The sequence below is a fragment of the Cetorhinus maximus genome, chromosome 1 (assembly GCF_964194155.1).
Source record: "Cetorhinus maximus chromosome 1, sCetMax3.hap1.1, whole genome shotgun sequence".
NCBI classification, from domain to species: domain Eukaryota; kingdom Metazoa; phylum Chordata; class Chondrichthyes; order Lamniformes; family Cetorhinidae; genus Cetorhinus; species Cetorhinus maximus.
The window spans coordinates 147,447,978-147,466,700 of NC_135879.1; the positions used below are offsets into that span (position 1 = coordinate 147,447,978).

Below are 18,723 nucleotides of genomic sequence, written 5' to 3' on the forward strand. Positions count from 1 at the left end.
TTACTCAGTCTTAAATTACATTTAATACTTTCCATGAATTCTTATTCAGTACATGATTCGCTTAACCGCGCATGCCAACACTTGGAAGTGCTCCATCATATATTCAGATCAAACTTATCAATGCCATCTAATGTAGCTGCATGATGAATATACACAGCATTACATCCACTATGGCCATATATTGGCACTTTGATATTATAATACATTCATCAAGAAAATTGAAACCTCTCATTTTTACTCTACTTGCAGAAGACACCCCATAACAGGAAATTAAGATAGCACAGGCAGGAGGAAGAGACCCTGAGATTGTATGAGATAGTTGTCTTGCAAGTCCTGGGGCAAGAGAACATAAAAGAGGATTGGAAATGGGGAAAAAGGTGAACTGACTCCAGTTCAAGGTTTCCGATAACCACTCCCGCCTGCTCTTTCCTCAAGTCGTTTTCTCACTCATTGGCTACCAAAAAAACATATACTGCAGCAATTTTCCATGCCTCTCCAATTATCGGAAGCTACATGGAAGGCTTCTCACAAGTATACTATTATAATGGAAATCTGATTGAGGTAGAGGAGTTGGCAAATATTCAGACAAAGCATGAACAGCTGGTCATGAAAATGTGAGGTAGGCACGTGTCGGAGCATGAAGAGATGAGCACAAAAAAGAGAGGAAGAGAATGGGAAAGGAGATTGGGAGAAGCCTGCTGTTGAGGGTGCCAGTTCATGTAGCCCCTCAGCTGGCCAGCCTTTGCATCTAGACAGAGGCCATGTCAAACAGTATGTTGGAAATAGTGACTTGCATGGAAGAGTCCACTAGCTGCACAGCCTTCCTTGCATGATGATTTTCAAACACTCTAGACCACCTGTGGGTGTACGCCAACTCCAGGGATATCTGTAGCACAAATCCTTAGAGAAAAGGCTTAAAGGCTAGTTAATGATTCTCCCACAAGTGCTATTTGTGCCATGAGGCTTAGGGTTGCACAATGGAACTGGTTTAATTCAACCTACTTAGCAGTTGGCTACAGAGAACCACTCTTGATGTAGCTTAAGCATGTTGTAATCCACAATTTGTCTGTTTATAATCCGAGATGCATTTTTAACATCTTCACTTAAAAACTTCCAAACTTCACATCAAATACACAATTTTATGCTTCATCTTATTTCATTCTTCAGCTGTGACTAGCAAGTTTTGAAGTATAGTAAAGTCCCCCATTCACAACTTCATCATTCGCAAATTCGCTTATCTGCGCAAAACATCAGGTACAATATTTTGCTGATTGCAGACCCAGTGTTCACTTATCTGTGGTTTTCAGAAAAAAAAAACTAGAAGTTGGAGAAAATGTCTTAAAATAGAAAAAGCGTCTAAATGAACATTACAAAAAACATATGGGAGGTGTCCAAGACACATTTCCTGGATGAGAAGTTGAGCATTGCGCATGCGTCGTCTGCCATGTTGTTTACTGGAGTGTTTGCACATGGGTGTTCATTGTTATTACGATTTCATTTGCATCTACAGTACAGTACCATTTCTAGAAAATCTTTAAGTCACTGTTATTGAAAAACGAGTGAATTTGAATGAAGCAGTAAACGTACTAGAAAAGTGATGACACTTGCTGAGAAAGTGACAATATTAGATAGGCTGAAAAACAGCACAAGTGCTACCATGTTGGTAGGGAATACAGTGTTAATAAATCTAAAATTAGGTACATTAGGCAGTCTGAAGATGAAATAAAAACGACTGTTAGTGTTTCTGGTAGTCATACTTTGGTAAAAGATTAACTTTGGTAAGCAGGAAAGATCCACACTTAGAAGAACTGGAGAAGTTACTTAATGTGTGGATAGAGCACCAGAATCAAAACAGAATCCCAGTTAGTGGCCCAATTATTAGAAACAAGGCACTTGAATTGTAGTAAAGAGGGTAGTGCTGGCGCTACTGGTGAAGAAGAAGGGGCCTCTTGGTATTCCAGAGGATTCTCAGCCAGCACAAGATGGTTTGATCGCTTTAAAAAGCATTTTGGTCTTCATAATGTAAAGTTGGTGGGGGAGGGTGCATCAGCTGACCATGCAGAGTAGAAGGCACTGCAGAAATGCTTTGAGAAGTGAGGCTACTAGCCAGAGCAGGTCTTTAACACAGGCAAAACTGGCCCGTTCTGGAAATACTGCCAAATAGGACTTACAAATTAAAAGAAAGGACAGTACCTTGTTTTAAAAACTGCAAAGGACAGGCTAACACTCTTACTATGTGCCAATGTGGCTTGTTTTAAGTCTAAACCAATGCTGATTTATAGGTCAGAAAACCTTCAAGTTCTTAAAAGGAAAAAATAAATCTCATCTATCAGGGTTTTTGGAAACTAACAGCAGTGCCTGGGTTACAGCAGCAGTGTTTGAACACTGGTTTGAAAATTGCTTTCTGCTTGAGGTCAGGGCTTATTTGAGGAAAAATAACTTGTCCTTCAAGGTCCTACTTATCTTTGATGATGCTCTTGGACATCTACCCTATCTTGAAGATAGCCATTCAGATACAGAAAATTTGTTTTTATCCCAAATACAACCTCTTTTACCCAGCCAATGGACTGAGGGATCATTGCAACATTCAAAGCTCACTACACTCACAGAGGTTTCAGCCACATTCTCAAAATTTTGGAAACAAATCCTTCAACCACTGTCCACGATTGATGGAAGGAATTCAACATCCTTATCTCAATAAGAATAATTAAGGATGCATGGGATGAGGTTAGAGAATCAACCATAAATGCCTACTGGAAACAAGTTTGGCCTGAGGCTGTGAATAATTTGACAGGATTCTCCAATGTGAATGCTGAAGTAACAAAGATTGTTAAGTTTGCAAAACAAGTTGGAGGGGAGGGATTTGAAGACCTGCCACAGTTGAAGTAGAGGACTTTCAGTGTCATCAAGTGGAACTCTCTAAAGAAGAACACGTGGAATTGAATGTAAAGAGGAGAAAGAAGAGCCTAAGGCGGCTAAATTTCAACCCAAGGTGATGGCAGGCCTCAAGATCAGCTGAAGAATTGAAAGAACAGGCAGCAGGCTATGACATTGATTGACTGACTGACACAGGAATCAGTGCAGGGGCCTCAACTCTTTACAATTTATATCAATGACTTGATGAAGGGACGGAATGTATTGTTGCTAAATTTGCTGATGACACAAAGATAGGTAGTTCTCAAGGACATAAGGAGCCTGCAAAGGGACATAGATAGGTTCAGTGAGTGGGCAAAAATTTGGCAGATCGAGTAAAATGTGGGAAAATGTGAAATTGTCCAGTTTGGCAGTAAGAATAGAAAAGCAGCATACCTTAAGAGGAAAGGTTGAACAGGCTGCATCCATCGAACTTTAGAAGAATGAGAGGTGATCTTATTGAAAGATCCTGAGGGGACTTGACAGGGTAGATGCTGAAAGGATGTTACCCCTTGTGGGAGAGACTAGAACCAGGGGACAGTTTAAAAACAAGGGGTGTCCCATTTAAGAGAGATGAGGAGAAATATTTTCTCAGAGGGTGGTGAATCGTTGGAACTCTCTTCCCCAGAGAGCAGCAGAGGCGGGGTCAATGAGGTAAATAGATTCTTGACTAACAACTGAGTCCAAGGTTATCGGGGGTAGGTGGAATGTGGAGTTGAGGGCACAATCTGATCAGTCATGATTTTATTGAATGGCAGAGCGGTGTGACTAATATGTATTCCTTATTTTGTTAAACAGGTCATCTTTATATTTATTAAAAACATTGTTTTTATTGTCTTTTATTCTCTATACATATCAATTTTTGGATGGCTGGAACCTATTTAATTGACTCCCATAATAAAATATGTTTGCCGTTTGTGAATTCACCATTTGCAAGGTTTTCCAAGAATGCAGCCCCTGCAAACGGCGGGACTTTACTGTATAAATGTAAATAAATCAAGATGACAATATCTCTCCCAAACTTAAAGATCCAAAGCAATAAATTCCATTTCAGGTTAGGCATGTGCAAATATTGGAAACAGTGATAAAAAGAAGTACTGTTTAGTTTGAAACAGAGTTTGGCCAGGTTAGGTGTCCAGGATAAATAGCATAGAGTCAAATTCATGGTACACATGTATTCTGAAATTTTTTAGAATCCTATATTCATACCTTTAACTGCTATTTGCCTAACTTATCCAGCATCTATTAAGGAATATTCTACTCTGTAGAAAAGTACATGCAAAGATCTAAGCTTGGTAACTGTCCTATTCTGCAATAAAATTTCACACTAAAGTATCATAAATGCCTAATATGTTCATTTGTTGCACATGCCTATTATATTTGGGATCAATGTTTTTCCCATCTGTACTCATTAAAGTGACAAACGCCTGCTAATCGATGTTTTAAAAATTGCAGGAAATAACACCATTTGAAAAATAAACAAATTCCCATAAATGCTCTGTTTGGACGATGAGAGTCATTTCTATATGGAGCACAAACCAATGATAATAAAAAAATCTCTCAAGAGATGGCTGAAGGCACTGGATTATGCAAAGGTTATGGGCCCTGACACTGTTCCGGCAATAGTAATGAACACTTGTGCTCCAGAACTTGCCACACCCCTAGCCAAGCTGTTCCAGTACAGCTACAACCCAGCAATGTGGAAAGTTGCCCAGGTATGTCTTGTACACAAAAGGCAAGGCAAATCCAACCTGGCCAATTACCGCCCCATGAGTCTACTCTCAATTATCAGTAAAGTAATGGAAGGGGTCATCAACAGTGCTTTCAACTTCCTTAGCAATAACCTGCTCACTGATGCTCTGTTTGGATTCGGCCAGGGTCACTCAGCTTCTGACCTCATTACCGCCTTGGTTCAGACATGGACAAAAGCGCTGAACTCCAGAGGTGAGATGAGTGTGACTACCCTTGACATCAAGGCAGCATTTGACCAAGTGTGGCAACATGGAGCCTTAGCAAAACTAGAGTCAATGGGAATCGGACGAAAATGTTCCACTGGTTGGAGTCATACCTAGCACATAGGAAGATGGCTGTGGTTGTTGGAGGTCAATCATCTCAGTTCCACGACATCACTTCCTCAGGGTAGTGTCCTCAGCCCAACCATCTTCAGCTGCTTCATCACAGAATCACAGTGCAGAAAAGGCCCTTCGGCCCATCAAGTCTGCACCGACACTGAGAAACACCTGACCTACCTACCTAATCCCATTTACCAGCACTTGGCCCATAGCCTTGAACGTTATGACGTACCAAATGCTCATCCAGGTACTTTTTAAAGGATGTGAGGGAACTCGCCTCCACCACCCTCCCTGGCAGTGCATTCCAGACCGTCACCACCCTCTGGGTAAAAAAGTTTTTCCTCACATCCCCCCTAAACCTCCTGCCCCTCACCTTGAACTTATGCCCCCTTGTGACTGACCCTTCAACTAACGGGAACAGCTGCTCCCTATCCACCCTGTCCATGCCCCTCATAATCTTGTACACCTCGATCAGGTCGCCCCTCAGTCTTCTCTGCTCCAACGAAAACAACCCAAGTCTATCCAACCTCTCTTCATAACTTAAATGTTTCATCCCAGGCAACATCCTGGTGAATCTCCTCTGCACCCCTTCCAGTGCAATCACATCCTTCCTATAATGTGTCGACCAGAACTGCACACAGTACTTCAGCTGTGGCCTCATCAAGGTTCTATACAACTTCAACATGACCTCCCTACTTTTGTAATCTATGCTTCGATTGATAAAGGCAAGTGTCCCGTATGCCTTTTTCACCACCCCACTAACATGCCCCTCCATCTTCAGAGATCTATGGACACACACGCCAAGGTCCTCAGAACTTCCTAATGTCATGCCGTTCATTGAATACTTCCTTGTCAAATTACTCCTTCCAAAGTGTAATCAATGACTTTCCCTCCATCGTAAGGTCAAAAGTGGGGATGTTCGCTGATGATTGCACAATGTTCAGCACCATTCGTGACTCCTTAGATAATGAAGCAGTCCATATCCAAATGCAGAAAGACCTGGACAATATCCAGGCTTGGGCTGTCAAGTGGCAAAGAAAATTCATGCCATGCAAATGCCAACTGATGACTATCTCCAAAAAGAGAGAATCTAATCATTGCCCCTTGACATTCAATGACATTACCGTCGCTGAATCCCCCACTGAGCTATGAGGAGGATGCAGAGATGTTTCAGCGTGATTTGGACAAGCTGAGTGAGTGGGCAAATGCATGGCAGATGCAGTATAATGTGGATAAATGTGAGGTTATCCACTTTGGTAGCAAAAACAGGAAGGCAGATTATCTGAATGGCTATAAATTGAGAGCGGGGAATGTGCAATGAGACCTGGGTGTCCTCGTACACCAGTCGCTGAAGGTAAGCTTGCAGGTGCAGCAGGCGGTAAAGAAGGCAAATGGTATGTTGGCCTTCATAGCGAGAGGATTCAAGTACAGGAACAGGGATGTCTTGCTGCAATTATACAGGGCCTTGGTGAGACCACACCTGGAATATTGTGCGCAGTTTTGAACTCCTAATCTGAGGAAGGGTGTTCTTGGAATAGAGGGAACGCAGCGAAGGTTTACCAGACTGATTCCTGGGATGGCGGGACTGACATATATGAGGAGAGATTGAGTTGGTTAGGATTATATTCGCTGGAGTTCAGAAGAATGAGGGGGGAGAATCTCATAGAAACCTATAAAATTCTAACAGGACTAGACAGGGTAGATGTAGGAAGGGTGTTCCGGATGGTAGGGGAGCCCAGAACCAGAGGTCACAGTCTGAGGATATGGGGTAGACCATTTAGGACTGAAATGAGGAGAAATTTCTTCACCCAGAGATTGGTGACCCTGTGGAATTCGCTACCACAGAAAGTAGTTGAGGCCAAAACATTGTATGTTTTCAAGAAGGAGTTAGATATAGCTCTTGGGATGAAAGGGATCAAAAGGTTATGGGGAGAAAGCGGGAACTGGCTATTGAGCTGGATGATCAGCCATGATCATAGTGAATGGCACAGCAGGCTCGAAGGGCTGAATCATCCTGAGGGTTACTATTCACCAGAAACTGAACTGGACTAGCCATATAAATACTGTGGCTACAAGAGCAGGTCAGAGGCTAGAAATTCTGTGGTGAGTAACTGACCTCCTAACTCCCCAAAGCCTGTCTACCACCTACAAGGCACAACTCAGGAGTAAAATGGAATATTCTTCACTTGCCTGGATGAGTGCAGCTCCAACAACACTGAAGAAGTTTGACACCATTCAGGTTAAAGCAGCCTGCTTGATTGGCACCCCATCCACAAACATTCAGTCCCTCCACCACCGACACACAGTGGCATCAGTGTGCACCATCTACAAGATGCACCGCAGAAACTCACCAAGCCTCCTTAGACAGCATCTTCCAAACCCACAACCGCTACCATCTAGAACAACAAGGGTAGTAGACAGATGGGGCACCGCCACCTGGAAGTTCCCCTCCAAGCCATTCACCATCCTGACTTGGAAATATATAGCCGTTCTTTCACGGTCACTGGGCCAAAATCCTGGAACTCACTCCCTAACTGCACTGTGGGTGTACCTACACCACAGGGACTGCAGTGGTTCAAGAAGGAAGCTCACCACCACCTTCTCACAAGGGCAATTAGGTATGTGAATTTGCAAGCTATACACTTATTTTATAGTATATATAGAAAACTGGGTGAAAGCAAGTTCAATTTTAAAATGATTCACTCTACAGAGTTGTAAATGTGCTTTAATAAAAGTGTGAAGCAATTTCTCCTGACTGAAGGGAGTCTCACACTGCCTTTCTTCAGTATCAGACCAGGCCCTGGATCAAATTACATTTTAACTTGTAACTGTACTTGAAATGAGCCTGTTAAAGCCTCTGTACTCTCCCATAGTGGAGCTGGAAGTTTCAGTAGTTTCCCTTACCTGGCCACCCAGTCAGGTGTATCAGCTTCCTCCTTTGGTGGAGTCAAAGCCAGAAGCTGTATGATTAGCTCACTGTCAGAGCTAGTTGATAAGCCAACTCCATGTCGTAGTACCTATATAAATGGAAAAGTTATCTTTTTCAACTAGAAAAATGCATAGCTGTCACACTTAACTTCACTGTACAAATTGAATTCACCAAAATTATTACAGATTAAATGACAAAATGCATACAAATATTTGACAAAGCACTAAAACATATATGCTTAAAAGGCATATTAAAGGGGGAAACAGCACCAGTCTCCAACTAGCATTTTCATCAGAAGGCCAAGGTTAATTCCAAGAAAAGGGGACAGCAGGTAGGTTGGAACAGGAAGTGCTTAGACCAGGCCCCCTCCTTTTAGGCCCTTTGAAGCCTTGCTTTTTGCTTAGCAACAGGAGTTACTGGCTAAAGTCTTGCTCGGCCATAGAGTATTTATTCAGATATGCAGTAGATTTATGCCCAACACATCAAAATTTGATTAACATGTTTACCAGAAAGCTGAATATCAATTATCCATCCCTAATCTTTTGGGATGCACTATTTACTGAGGATCAATTAACTTGCAACAATTCTAATGGTAATGCCATACTGCACCTTCATTTTTAACTTTTTTGCATTAACTAATTCTCCATTGTGAGCAACAGCGATCTTCCCATGAAGAGTTTCCACTACAAATGGCTGACAATTCTGCAATTCAGAAATACCCGATGTAGAATATCGTGTGTGTCCTATTCCCAGGCTCCCATTGCGAAGTTTTTGTATTTGTTCTTCACGGAAAGTACTATTTATGAGGCCCATTCCCTATATAAAAGAAAATAATTTTATATAAAAATATCTAATGATGATTTCCATAACTTGTAAGCTAAAAATGATCATAGTTCTGAGGGAAAACTAAATAACTAATTTCTTTAACTACAACTTTGAGGCCTTATATAAAACTAAAAAGTAACATGTTACATTTTATATACATTTACTGCAAAGTTGCAGTTCTACTGTCAGAAGTATTACTCCAGGATTTGAAAATACCGAGTCCATGGTTGTTTTATTTGGACTGTATAAACAAGTAATGAATGATATTTTTATAATATGCTCTTTCACTGGGAGCTCTGACCACCTCATAGGATGTTCTTTGGAGAAGCAACAAGGATTAAATTGTACAACACTATTTCAAATGTAGAATTTAGGTCCTGCCCAACATTACCTATTTTTTGATTTGAGGACACAGGAAGTCATTACAGTTTTTAAAACAAACAGGCATAGCACAAAGTTCATATTCAAGTATCCTTATCTTGTCTTTTGAAATTACAACCTCAGGACTTAAAATATTTGCTTAGATCCATTGCCAAGCTCCAAAGAACAGTTGCACAAGTTTTTGACCTGAAGGTTATTAAGTCCTCTGAACTCAACATTACTATGATTATTTAATGAACAAGTTATAGCAATATGTGAAAATCAACACTAATCAAAAAAGTAAGGAGCTCCAACAAAATTACAATATAGGTGTTTGTATTTGCAAAGTAAAATGGAAAATTCATTGCTTCAAATTAAATTCAATCATTTTTCCCACCTGTAACTCAGATTAAATGATTGTGTGATTAATGTTCAGTTAAAAAGTATGTGATTTATATTATTAGCAGGATCGCTGAACAATATTACTATAAATAACAAAAATGCTGAAGAAGTTTTATAACTAAGAATAGTTGAGCAATAACTTTGGTTCATAACCATTTTCACAAACAACTTGCATTTATATAATACTTTTATTGATAAAAAAACCCACAGCATTTCACAGAAGTGTAATCAGATAAAGCTCAATGAAACAGAGAGCAGGAATAAATGGGTCTTTTTTGGAGTGGCAGGCAGTGACTAGTGGGGTACCGCAGAGATCAGTGCTTGGGCCCCAGCTATTCACAATATATATCAATGGATGAGGGAACCAAATGTAATATTTCCAAGTTTGCTGACGACACGAAATTTGGTGGGAATGTGAGCGATCAGGAGGGTGTTAAGAGGTTTCAAGGCGATTTAGACACATTGAGTGAGTGGGCAAATACATGGCAGATGCAGTATAACGTGGTTAAGTGTGAAGTTATCCACTTCGGAAGGAAAAACAAAATGGCAGAGTATCATTTAAATGGTGATAGATTGGGAAACATCGATGTACAAAGGGACCTGGTGTCCTTGTACACCAATCAAGCATGCAGGTGCAGCAAACAGTTAAGAAGGCAAATGGTATGTTGACCTTCATTGCGAGGGGACTTGAGTACAGGAGCAAGGATGTCTTACTGCAGCTGTACAGGGCCTTGCTGAGACCACACCTGGAGTAGTGTGTGCAGTTTTGGTCTCCTTACCTAAGAAAGGGTATACTTGCCATAGAGGGAGTGCAGCGAAGGTTCACCAGACTGATTCCTGTGATGGCAGGATTGTCGCATGTGGAGTGATTGGGCCGACAAGGCCTATATTCACTGGATTTTAGAAGAATGAGAGGAGATTTCATTGAAGCATATAAATTTCTGACAGTGATGGTCAGACTAGGTGCAGGGATTATATTTCCTCTGGCTGGAGGGGTCTTTAGAACAAGGGGTCACAATCTCAGGATACAGGGCAGACCATTTAGGATTGAGATAAGGAGAAACTTCTTCACTCAGAGGGTGGTGAACCTATGGAATTCCCTACCACAGAAGGCTGTGGAGGCAGAGTCACTGAATATATTTAAGAAGAAAATAGATAGATTTCTGGGGCAGAATTTTCTGCCTTTTGGGCGGGCGGGCCTAACCCAATCTCTGGCGGGCAGGGAGCTGATCCCCGCCGAAGAAGCGGGCCCCACCGCCATTTTACATGGGCAGGCCAATTAAGGCCTGCCCAGCGTGATATCCGGCGGGAAGCGCTATGTGCTTCCTGTGCGGGTGGGGGGATTCCCCAAAAGCGAGAGTGCACTCTTTCGCACATGCGCAAGAAAGAGCGCACATCTCCCTGAGGCAAAGTACTGCCTCAGGGAGATCGCTTACATTTTTAAAAATATGAAAAATAGAAAAAAAATTCCCTAACATGTCCCCCTCATGTGACAATATCACATGAGATGGGACATGTTCATAACTTACACAATAAGTTTATTAAACTTTTTAAAACCCTACATGAAACCTCATCCCGCTGGTGGATGAGGTTTCATGTTTTCTCTATTTGCCGCCGGGGCGCCAGGCCTGCCCACCAACTTTAAGGTTGGACGGGCAGGTCCTTTAATTGTATAATTGATCCTGTCAATGGCCTCAATCAGAGTCCTCCCTGGACTCTAAAGGCGTTAGCTTTGTTAGTAAAGGAGGAGATCAGTGCTATAGTGAGGAATGATATAGGCACTGGAGAGCAAGATGTAGAGTCAGTCTGGATAGAAATAAGAAATAGCAAGGGAAAGAAGTCCCTGGTTGGAGTAATCTATAGGTCCCCAAACAGTAGTTTAGCAGTAGGGCACAGTGTAAACCAGGAAATACTTGGAGCATGTAAGAAAGGCATGGCAATAATCATGGGTGATTTTAATATGCATATAGACTGGACGGTGGGAAATTGGAGTTGAGGCCGAAATGAGATCAGCCATGATCGTAATGAATGGCAGGGCAGGCTCGAGGAGATGAATTGCCTACTCCTGCTCCTAGTTCTTATGTTCTATGTTCTTATGTTAAGGGGTATGGGGAAAGTGCAGGAGTACGGCATCAAGATGGAGGACCAGCCACGATCATATTAAATGGTAGAGCAGGCTCGAAGGGCTGAATGACCTACGCCTGCTCCTATTTTCTATGTTTCTATGTCTCCGCCCGCGTTGTTTTTTTCCTACCGGTATTACTAAAGTGACACACAGACAAAGCAAGGGTACGTGAAGTGAGGTGCACGCTGATTGCAGACAACACTGACTGTGAGAACCGTGTACACCCTCTGCGTCCAAAGTGCTGCTTTGGTCCAATTGGCACACCCCGCAAATTCTAAATACACAAGATTACCCCATCCCGGCTGAGAGTCTTTGTTACGACACCGGTGGACGTGGGAGGCTGCACTTTACTATGTTACTTTTGCTGGTAATTTAATTTGCCCCTAATTATATAATGGAACGCTTTGAAGTGACTTCATAAAGAAGGAGAATCAAATGCAAAAATCAAAAAGTACAGAGGAAGTAGTAGCCAGAAAGAGGAAAATCTGAGACGAGGGCAGAATGGTAAAAGAGAGTTGAGAGCTGGATTATTTTGTTATTGCACAGAAAGGGAGGCCATTTTGCTTAATTTGCAACAAGGCGATATCAGTTCCAAAAAAATACAATGTTAAGAGACATTATGAAACATGACATTCCTCTCACATAGCAAAATTTCCAGTAGGTTCTGCCCAACGTGCTCGACAGCTTCCAAATCTGAAGGAAGCCATGGAGAGAAAATGTGGACACATTTTCTCTAACTCGTTATGAAATATTTGGCGCATATTAAGTGTATTTAATCTTATTCATGGGGTTATTCATGGTTAGTGCATGCCCAATTTCAATCTTGCAGCCCACTGCAGATGAAGGAAGACCACTCATGCGTCCCACTCACTAGCCTAGGTTGCCCATCATTGTTGGTAGATGGTACACACTGCGCATCGGCGATGTTGGGATTAACTGTTTAAGGTGGTGGATACTGATCAAGCGGGCTGCTTTGTCCTGAATGATGTCGAGCTTCTCGAATGTTGTTGGAGCTGCACTCCAATAAAAAGGACATATCCAATAGTTGGAATTAGGCAATTTAAATGTACGAAGTGTTTTGTATAATTTGAATTAAGCTATTTCTAATTAAGAGCTGACTATAATGATTTGTGTGAAAATTCACATTGGTGCACAAGGGCACGGTCTCCTGACGCTGGGGTAAGAGTATAGATAAGGAGTGCTTTATTTTGCAACCGGCTGCACTAATCACAGACACTGGATACATACTACCAATATCTCCTGCTTCAAATAAGCAGGAAATTTACTGAAACTATTAAAAATAACTTCACATTAACTTTCAATGTACTTTGATTATATGTTTGTCAAGTATAATCTTAGTTTAGCAGAATCAATTGGCTATTAAATTGCACAGTCCTTGATATAGGAAATTCAAATTTAAACAAATGTTGCAAGGCTACTGGAAGATTGTTTTCAGAAAACATGAGTTACTAAGATGTAGTAAAGCAATAGAAGAAGGAGACTGTACAGAAGAATATTGAACCTAACTGAATTCAATAAAGTTCTTTGTGTGACATAATTTATAACACTCCACTGCAAAATAAAAAACATACCTTGTGCGTCATATATAATGGTGGGGAACCTCCATTACTTGTCACAATTCCAGCACTTTCCTGACCTCTGTAAAAACATATTTTCAGAAGTTTCAAAAATAGTTACTGATTAGTTTAGAAATTATATCCATTATCTGCGATTCTGCGTTCTTCTTAATGGAAAACAACTACCCCTCAGCTGCTCCATAACTTTTAAGTCCTTTAGCAGAGAAGCTTCTTTTCTTGTTAGTTTGTCATGCCACTTTAGTAGTCTGCATATGATAATAAAGCAGTGTTTTAAAGCAGTGGTTCCCAACCTTTTTTATGTCATAGCACACCTATTTTAACCAACTGAATTGTCCTCTAGCAAAAGCCTTCCATCTCTAAAACCTCCTAATAACATATCAAGCCACCATCTAATACAATTTACATTAGTTTAAGTAGTTTACAATGAAAGCCTTAATACCAGTTGCAAGTAAATACAATATTTGTTATAGAAATTGTACACAATTTAAGTGTTTCCCATTGAAAATTTCAATCATTTTCAGTTTAAGTCTGCATTTCTTAGTATGAAAGTTCATATTCGTAACATAATAAAAAGTTGTTTCTCCTCATTCAATAAAAAAAAATTGAAATTAGAATTATATGAATTGAAGCAAAACGCAAATGAAGGAAATACTGTGAGCAGCATCTTACTGGTAATGTTAATGTGACACCTGGGCCTGCCTCCGAGCAGAGTATCTTGATCCGAAGAACTGATGACAGGACAACTAGCAGGTCTTGCTCCACTGACAGGCACTCGTGTACTTTTTTGTACATAAGCCAGTGTTGAGAACATCACACAGGGAAATGGCAGGAGTAGGAGTATTGCTATAACCCAATCCGAAAGAGATGGATAATCTTGTCCCGTAAGCAATTGAAATGCATCCAGAGGCATCTCTGCAAACTGCAAATTCCTCTTGTTCTTTTAATGACAATTTCTTTGATGATTCAAAAGAAAGTGAACTAAATGGATCACAGTCAGTCTTCCATACTCATGGAGGGGAAGTAGCATTCAAACTTCTCTTGCAGTGTTTTAAGATGTGTGGAGATGAGGTAGAGTATGGTTTTGTCAGCAGGATTCGCTGATGCCAGTTTGAACACCTCAATCAACTCACTTGCCACTTCTTCCTGTCAAAGGGCCAGTTTTGATCTGAAGCCTTGATGTTTATCTGTGGCAATCTGAATGTCTTGTTTTTCCCCCCGCATTTTAACACTCAGCTCATTCAGGCGGCTGAATATATCTGAAAGATATATAAGCTTAGCACACCAAGAATCATCACATATTAAAGCTTTTTGTAGCAATTCATGCAGAGGTGAAACCTCATTCAGCATGTTATGGAGTTCATAACATGGAGAGGACCTATCCCCAAGAAAGCCATCACACTTGTGTGTGCATGAGTAAATTCGGCTCAATTCTCTTCGCACAAAATAGTAAACAAATGCAATTTCAAAGGACATGATTTTACATAATTCATGATTTTCACTGTTTGGTCGAATACTGCAGTTAACTTTAGATGACACTGTTTTGCAACAAGGATTCAAAGTGCAGGATACAGTGGCTGACCTGATGTCAGGATTCTCTACTTTCACCCTATTCATGAATCCTCTGATTTTCCCATCATAGAAGCTGCTCCAACAGTACAGATGCTATTGCACTTGGTCCAGTTAAGATTCTTTTCCTCTAGGTAAACAGTTGTGACATGAGAGATTTTCTCTCCAGTCACATGAGTGGGCAATTCTTTGCAAAAGAAGAAATTCTCTGATAGAATCCCTGGATAGAAAGGAGGCATTGCTTAATCTGGCCGGGAAATGAGCTAGGCCAAGTAGACCAAATGTCTTGTGGGGGCACACTTGGGTAAGAGTGATCATCACAATATAAGGTTAGATTAGTAATGGAGGAAATGAATGATATAAAGCAGGACATAAATCAGAAGAGGGCTAATTTCATTGTGATGAGAAGGAATCTAGCCTGGCTAAAATGAAATCAAAGACTGACAGAAAGAAGTAAAAAGGAACAATGAGTGATCTTTAAGGAGGAGGTGCTTCAAGTACATCCCAAAGGTGAAAGGTAAGCGAACCGAAAACAGGGCCACTTGGATGATGAGAGAGATAGAGATTATAATTAAGTAAACAAACAAAAAAAAATAGGGTTTAGCTTGCATACAGGTGAATTCTTCAAGTGAGAACCAGGGTCAAATACAACAGATTCAGAAGGGACGTGAACAGAAAAATAAATGTAAATTATAAGTGGATAGTAAGAGGTGGAGTGGGCCCTATTAGAGATAAAGAAGGTGATATATGCTTAGAGCATAGGACAAGGCTAGAATATTTAAATACTTTGTATCAATCTTTACCAAGGAAGAAGAATCTAACGAAATATCCATAGAATGGAAGATAGTAGAAGCAATGGATCGAGTGAAAATTGAGGGGGAGGTGGTACTGGAAAGGCTGGCTATACTTAGGGTAGATACATCACCTGCTAGGTGACTTGCAACCCAGGTTTCTAAAGAATGTGGGGTTGGAGATAACAGAAGGGCTTGCCATAATATTCCAATTTTCCCCAGATATGGGAAAGTGCCAGACCATTCAAGAGTGGCAAATGTGACACCCTTATTCAAAGAAGGATGTAAGGATTGTCATGACAACTACAGGCTGGTTAGTTTAACATCAATAGGAGTAAGGCTTTAGAATCAAAAAAAACATCAACAGGCACTTGGAGAGGTTTGAATTAATTAAGAATAGTCAGCACTGATTTAGAAAAGGCAAACTGACTAATCTAATTGAATTTTCTGATGAAGTAACAGAGAAGGTTGATGAAGGGAATGCTGTGGTTGTTGTCCATATGGATTTTAAGGAAGCATTCAACAAAGTACCACACAAAAGGCTGGTTAACAAAATTGAAGCTCATTGAATTTGAGGGTCAGTGTCTAATTGGATTAAAAAATTGATTTAAGGATAGCAAAGAACAAGTAGTGGTAAATTTTTTTACTCCAGACTGGTGGATGGTAGATAGTGGTGTTCCCCAAAGGGTCAGTGCTAAGAGCACTTTTTTTTTGGTATACACAAATAACTTGAATCTTGGAATAGAGTAGAATTTCAAAATTTGACGATAATACCAAACTGGAGTGGTAAACAGTGAGGATGAAGCAAATCATCTGCAACATGGCAGATATGCTAGCAGAACGGGCAGGCAAGTGGCAGGTGAGATTTAATATACAGAAGCGTGAGGCAATGCATTTTGTAAAAAGGAATAGGGAGAGGCAATATATTTACTGGCACAGTTCTAAAAAGTGTGCAGGAACAGAAGAACCTGCGGGAGCATAATGAATCTTGGGTTTCAAAAATAGAAGCATCGAGTATAAAAGCAGGAAGTTATGATATGCCTTTATAAAGCTCTTGTTGGGCCACAACTGGAATATTGTGGCTAGTTCCGGGCACCACACTTTAGAAGCATTTTTTTAAATATACAGTGATTCGTAATGGCATGGAACTTGCTGCCCACGAGGGTGGTGGGTGAAAACAATCAATGAATTCAAAAGGAAATTAACCTGCAGAACTACAGAGATCAATCAGCGGAGTGCTACTGACTGGACTGCTCCAAGGAGAGCCAGCATGGATTTGATGGGTCAAATGGCCTCCTTCTGCGCTGTAAATAATTCTAGGTACAACCAAATGAAATTTGTAAGCTATGAATCTCACTCTACAAAATTTATTTTGAAACTACCATGGAAAAATAGTTTGCATTTCCTGAATTAGACAACTCTATTACTTGCTGCTGCCAGAAATGTTCTCAGGTATACTAGCGCTAGAAACACTTTAGACCCTTTATCTTACTGTGGACTGTTGATTTAGTTTATAAGATAAAATGGAACAAGGTGAAATTTACTTCAAGTTAAATTTAAACTGAAATACTCAAACCAATATTACTCCTATTAAACTGAAGCTATGCAAAATATCTTTTTGAGCTGGCAGTACCTTAAATATGAGGATTCCAAAGTAAGATAGGTTGAATTAAAGAGATATGCTCTCTGTTTGAGGTAAGATCCATGTTACTTTAGTTGTCTTCCTATTGTATTAAATGTACAATTTTAATGATTTTGTTTTAACAGGACCTTGAAATATATTGAACCTTCAAGTCAGGGGTGGAGGGATGAGAGAGACAAACATACACATCTAAAAGAATGACATTTCTAAACTGTGTTCATGATGTAACAAATATAAATGTTGATATAAATTCACTAACACAGCATTTAGAGACACAAGACAAGAGACCGTGATAGGTCTTAGCCACTCAACTACTATATTAACAGATAATAGAAAAATGAATATATATGAATCTATGAATTAATTCAGAAAAAGTATTTACTTCAGTTATCAAGATGACATTGTGTTTTCCATGATTACATAACTTTTTGCATGTCTAATTTTAAACAAAATTTAAATAAGCAGTGGAGTCATTCATGAAATGTAAGTAATCTTCTGTCTCAGGTATAAGTTCGGTAGCACGGAACTTGAATATTGCTGAAGAGAGATATTTTGCTGAAGCTTTTCATCTTGCACTCATAGGACAGACGCAAGAATGTCAAATTTCAAACAATCACAATAATTTATATGAGGGGGAAAGGGTGCTGATTGGTTGGCAAGTCAACTCCGATAGGCCGAGGTGTTGCATGGAGAGAGCAATGGGGAACTAGGGATTCCCCATGCTTCCAGGTAGTTCAAAAAAGGTACAAGGCTTGAACATATTCCTTCTGTTTACAAAGGACAGGTCCCTGCGTATGAACATCTGTTGCTTCTAGCAAGCGAAAATGAGCCACATTATGAGCTCAACTAATTATCTTAAATTGGTTGTTGGTGTAGCTCGTAATGCACTCAGAATCGCTCAGCAAGTGCTAACCAATCACAGAATCACATCTGACAGTAGACGTTTTGTTTTGGGTAGTGGAAATGCCTCAGCCAATTATAGCCGACTTGCCAATGAGTCAGCACCACTTTCCTCCTGTAGTATAAATTGTTGCAATCGTTTCAAATTTGACATCCTTGCATTTGCCCTGATGAGCACAAGACTAAAAGCTTTGACAACGTGTCTCTCTTTTCAATGATTTTAAATAATCTTCATGATCTTTTTGTTATTTGATTAAATTAAATAAGTCTTTCTATCTGGACAAACTTCCATACTGAGGTGGGGAGGGAGAAGGCAGACATTTTTGTTGAAGATATCAATTCTCTTACAATGTAAATCAGAAACTAAATAATATGCAAAATATTAATCAGTAAAAAGAGCTCTTTGGATGTAAGACAATGGACTTTGTAGTACAACCATTAGAATCCTAGATAAAACCCATTTATCAGTAAAGAATAAACAGCATTGCTACATTACATATGTTTCTGGAAAACCGTCAGACTACTGACTCTCCAAGCCAATAATCCCTTTGAATAATCCCTTTGCCCTCATAACTCTATAATATATACAAGTTAATTTCA

General features: G+C 40.2%; 1 protein-coding gene across 2 annotated transcripts in view; it reads right to left on the bottom strand.

The window, feature by feature from the left end:
- The window catches only part of ppat (phosphoribosyl pyrophosphate amidotransferase), a 57,189-nt gene that overhangs the window by 32,289 nt on the left and 6,177 nt on the right, over positions 1-18,723 (bottom strand). For both annotated transcript variants that reach the window (XM_078548201.1, XM_078548209.1), the window contains exons 2-4: positions 13,219-13,285; positions 8,524-8,730; positions 7,890-8,002 (exon numbers count right to left, since the gene is read on the bottom strand). In XM_078548201.1, coding sequence (XP_078404327.1) covers positions 7,890-8,002; positions 8,524-8,730; positions 13,219-13,285 — 387 coding nt within the window. The remainder of the gene's footprint in view (positions 1-7,889; positions 8,003-8,523; positions 8,731-13,218; positions 13,286-18,723) is intronic.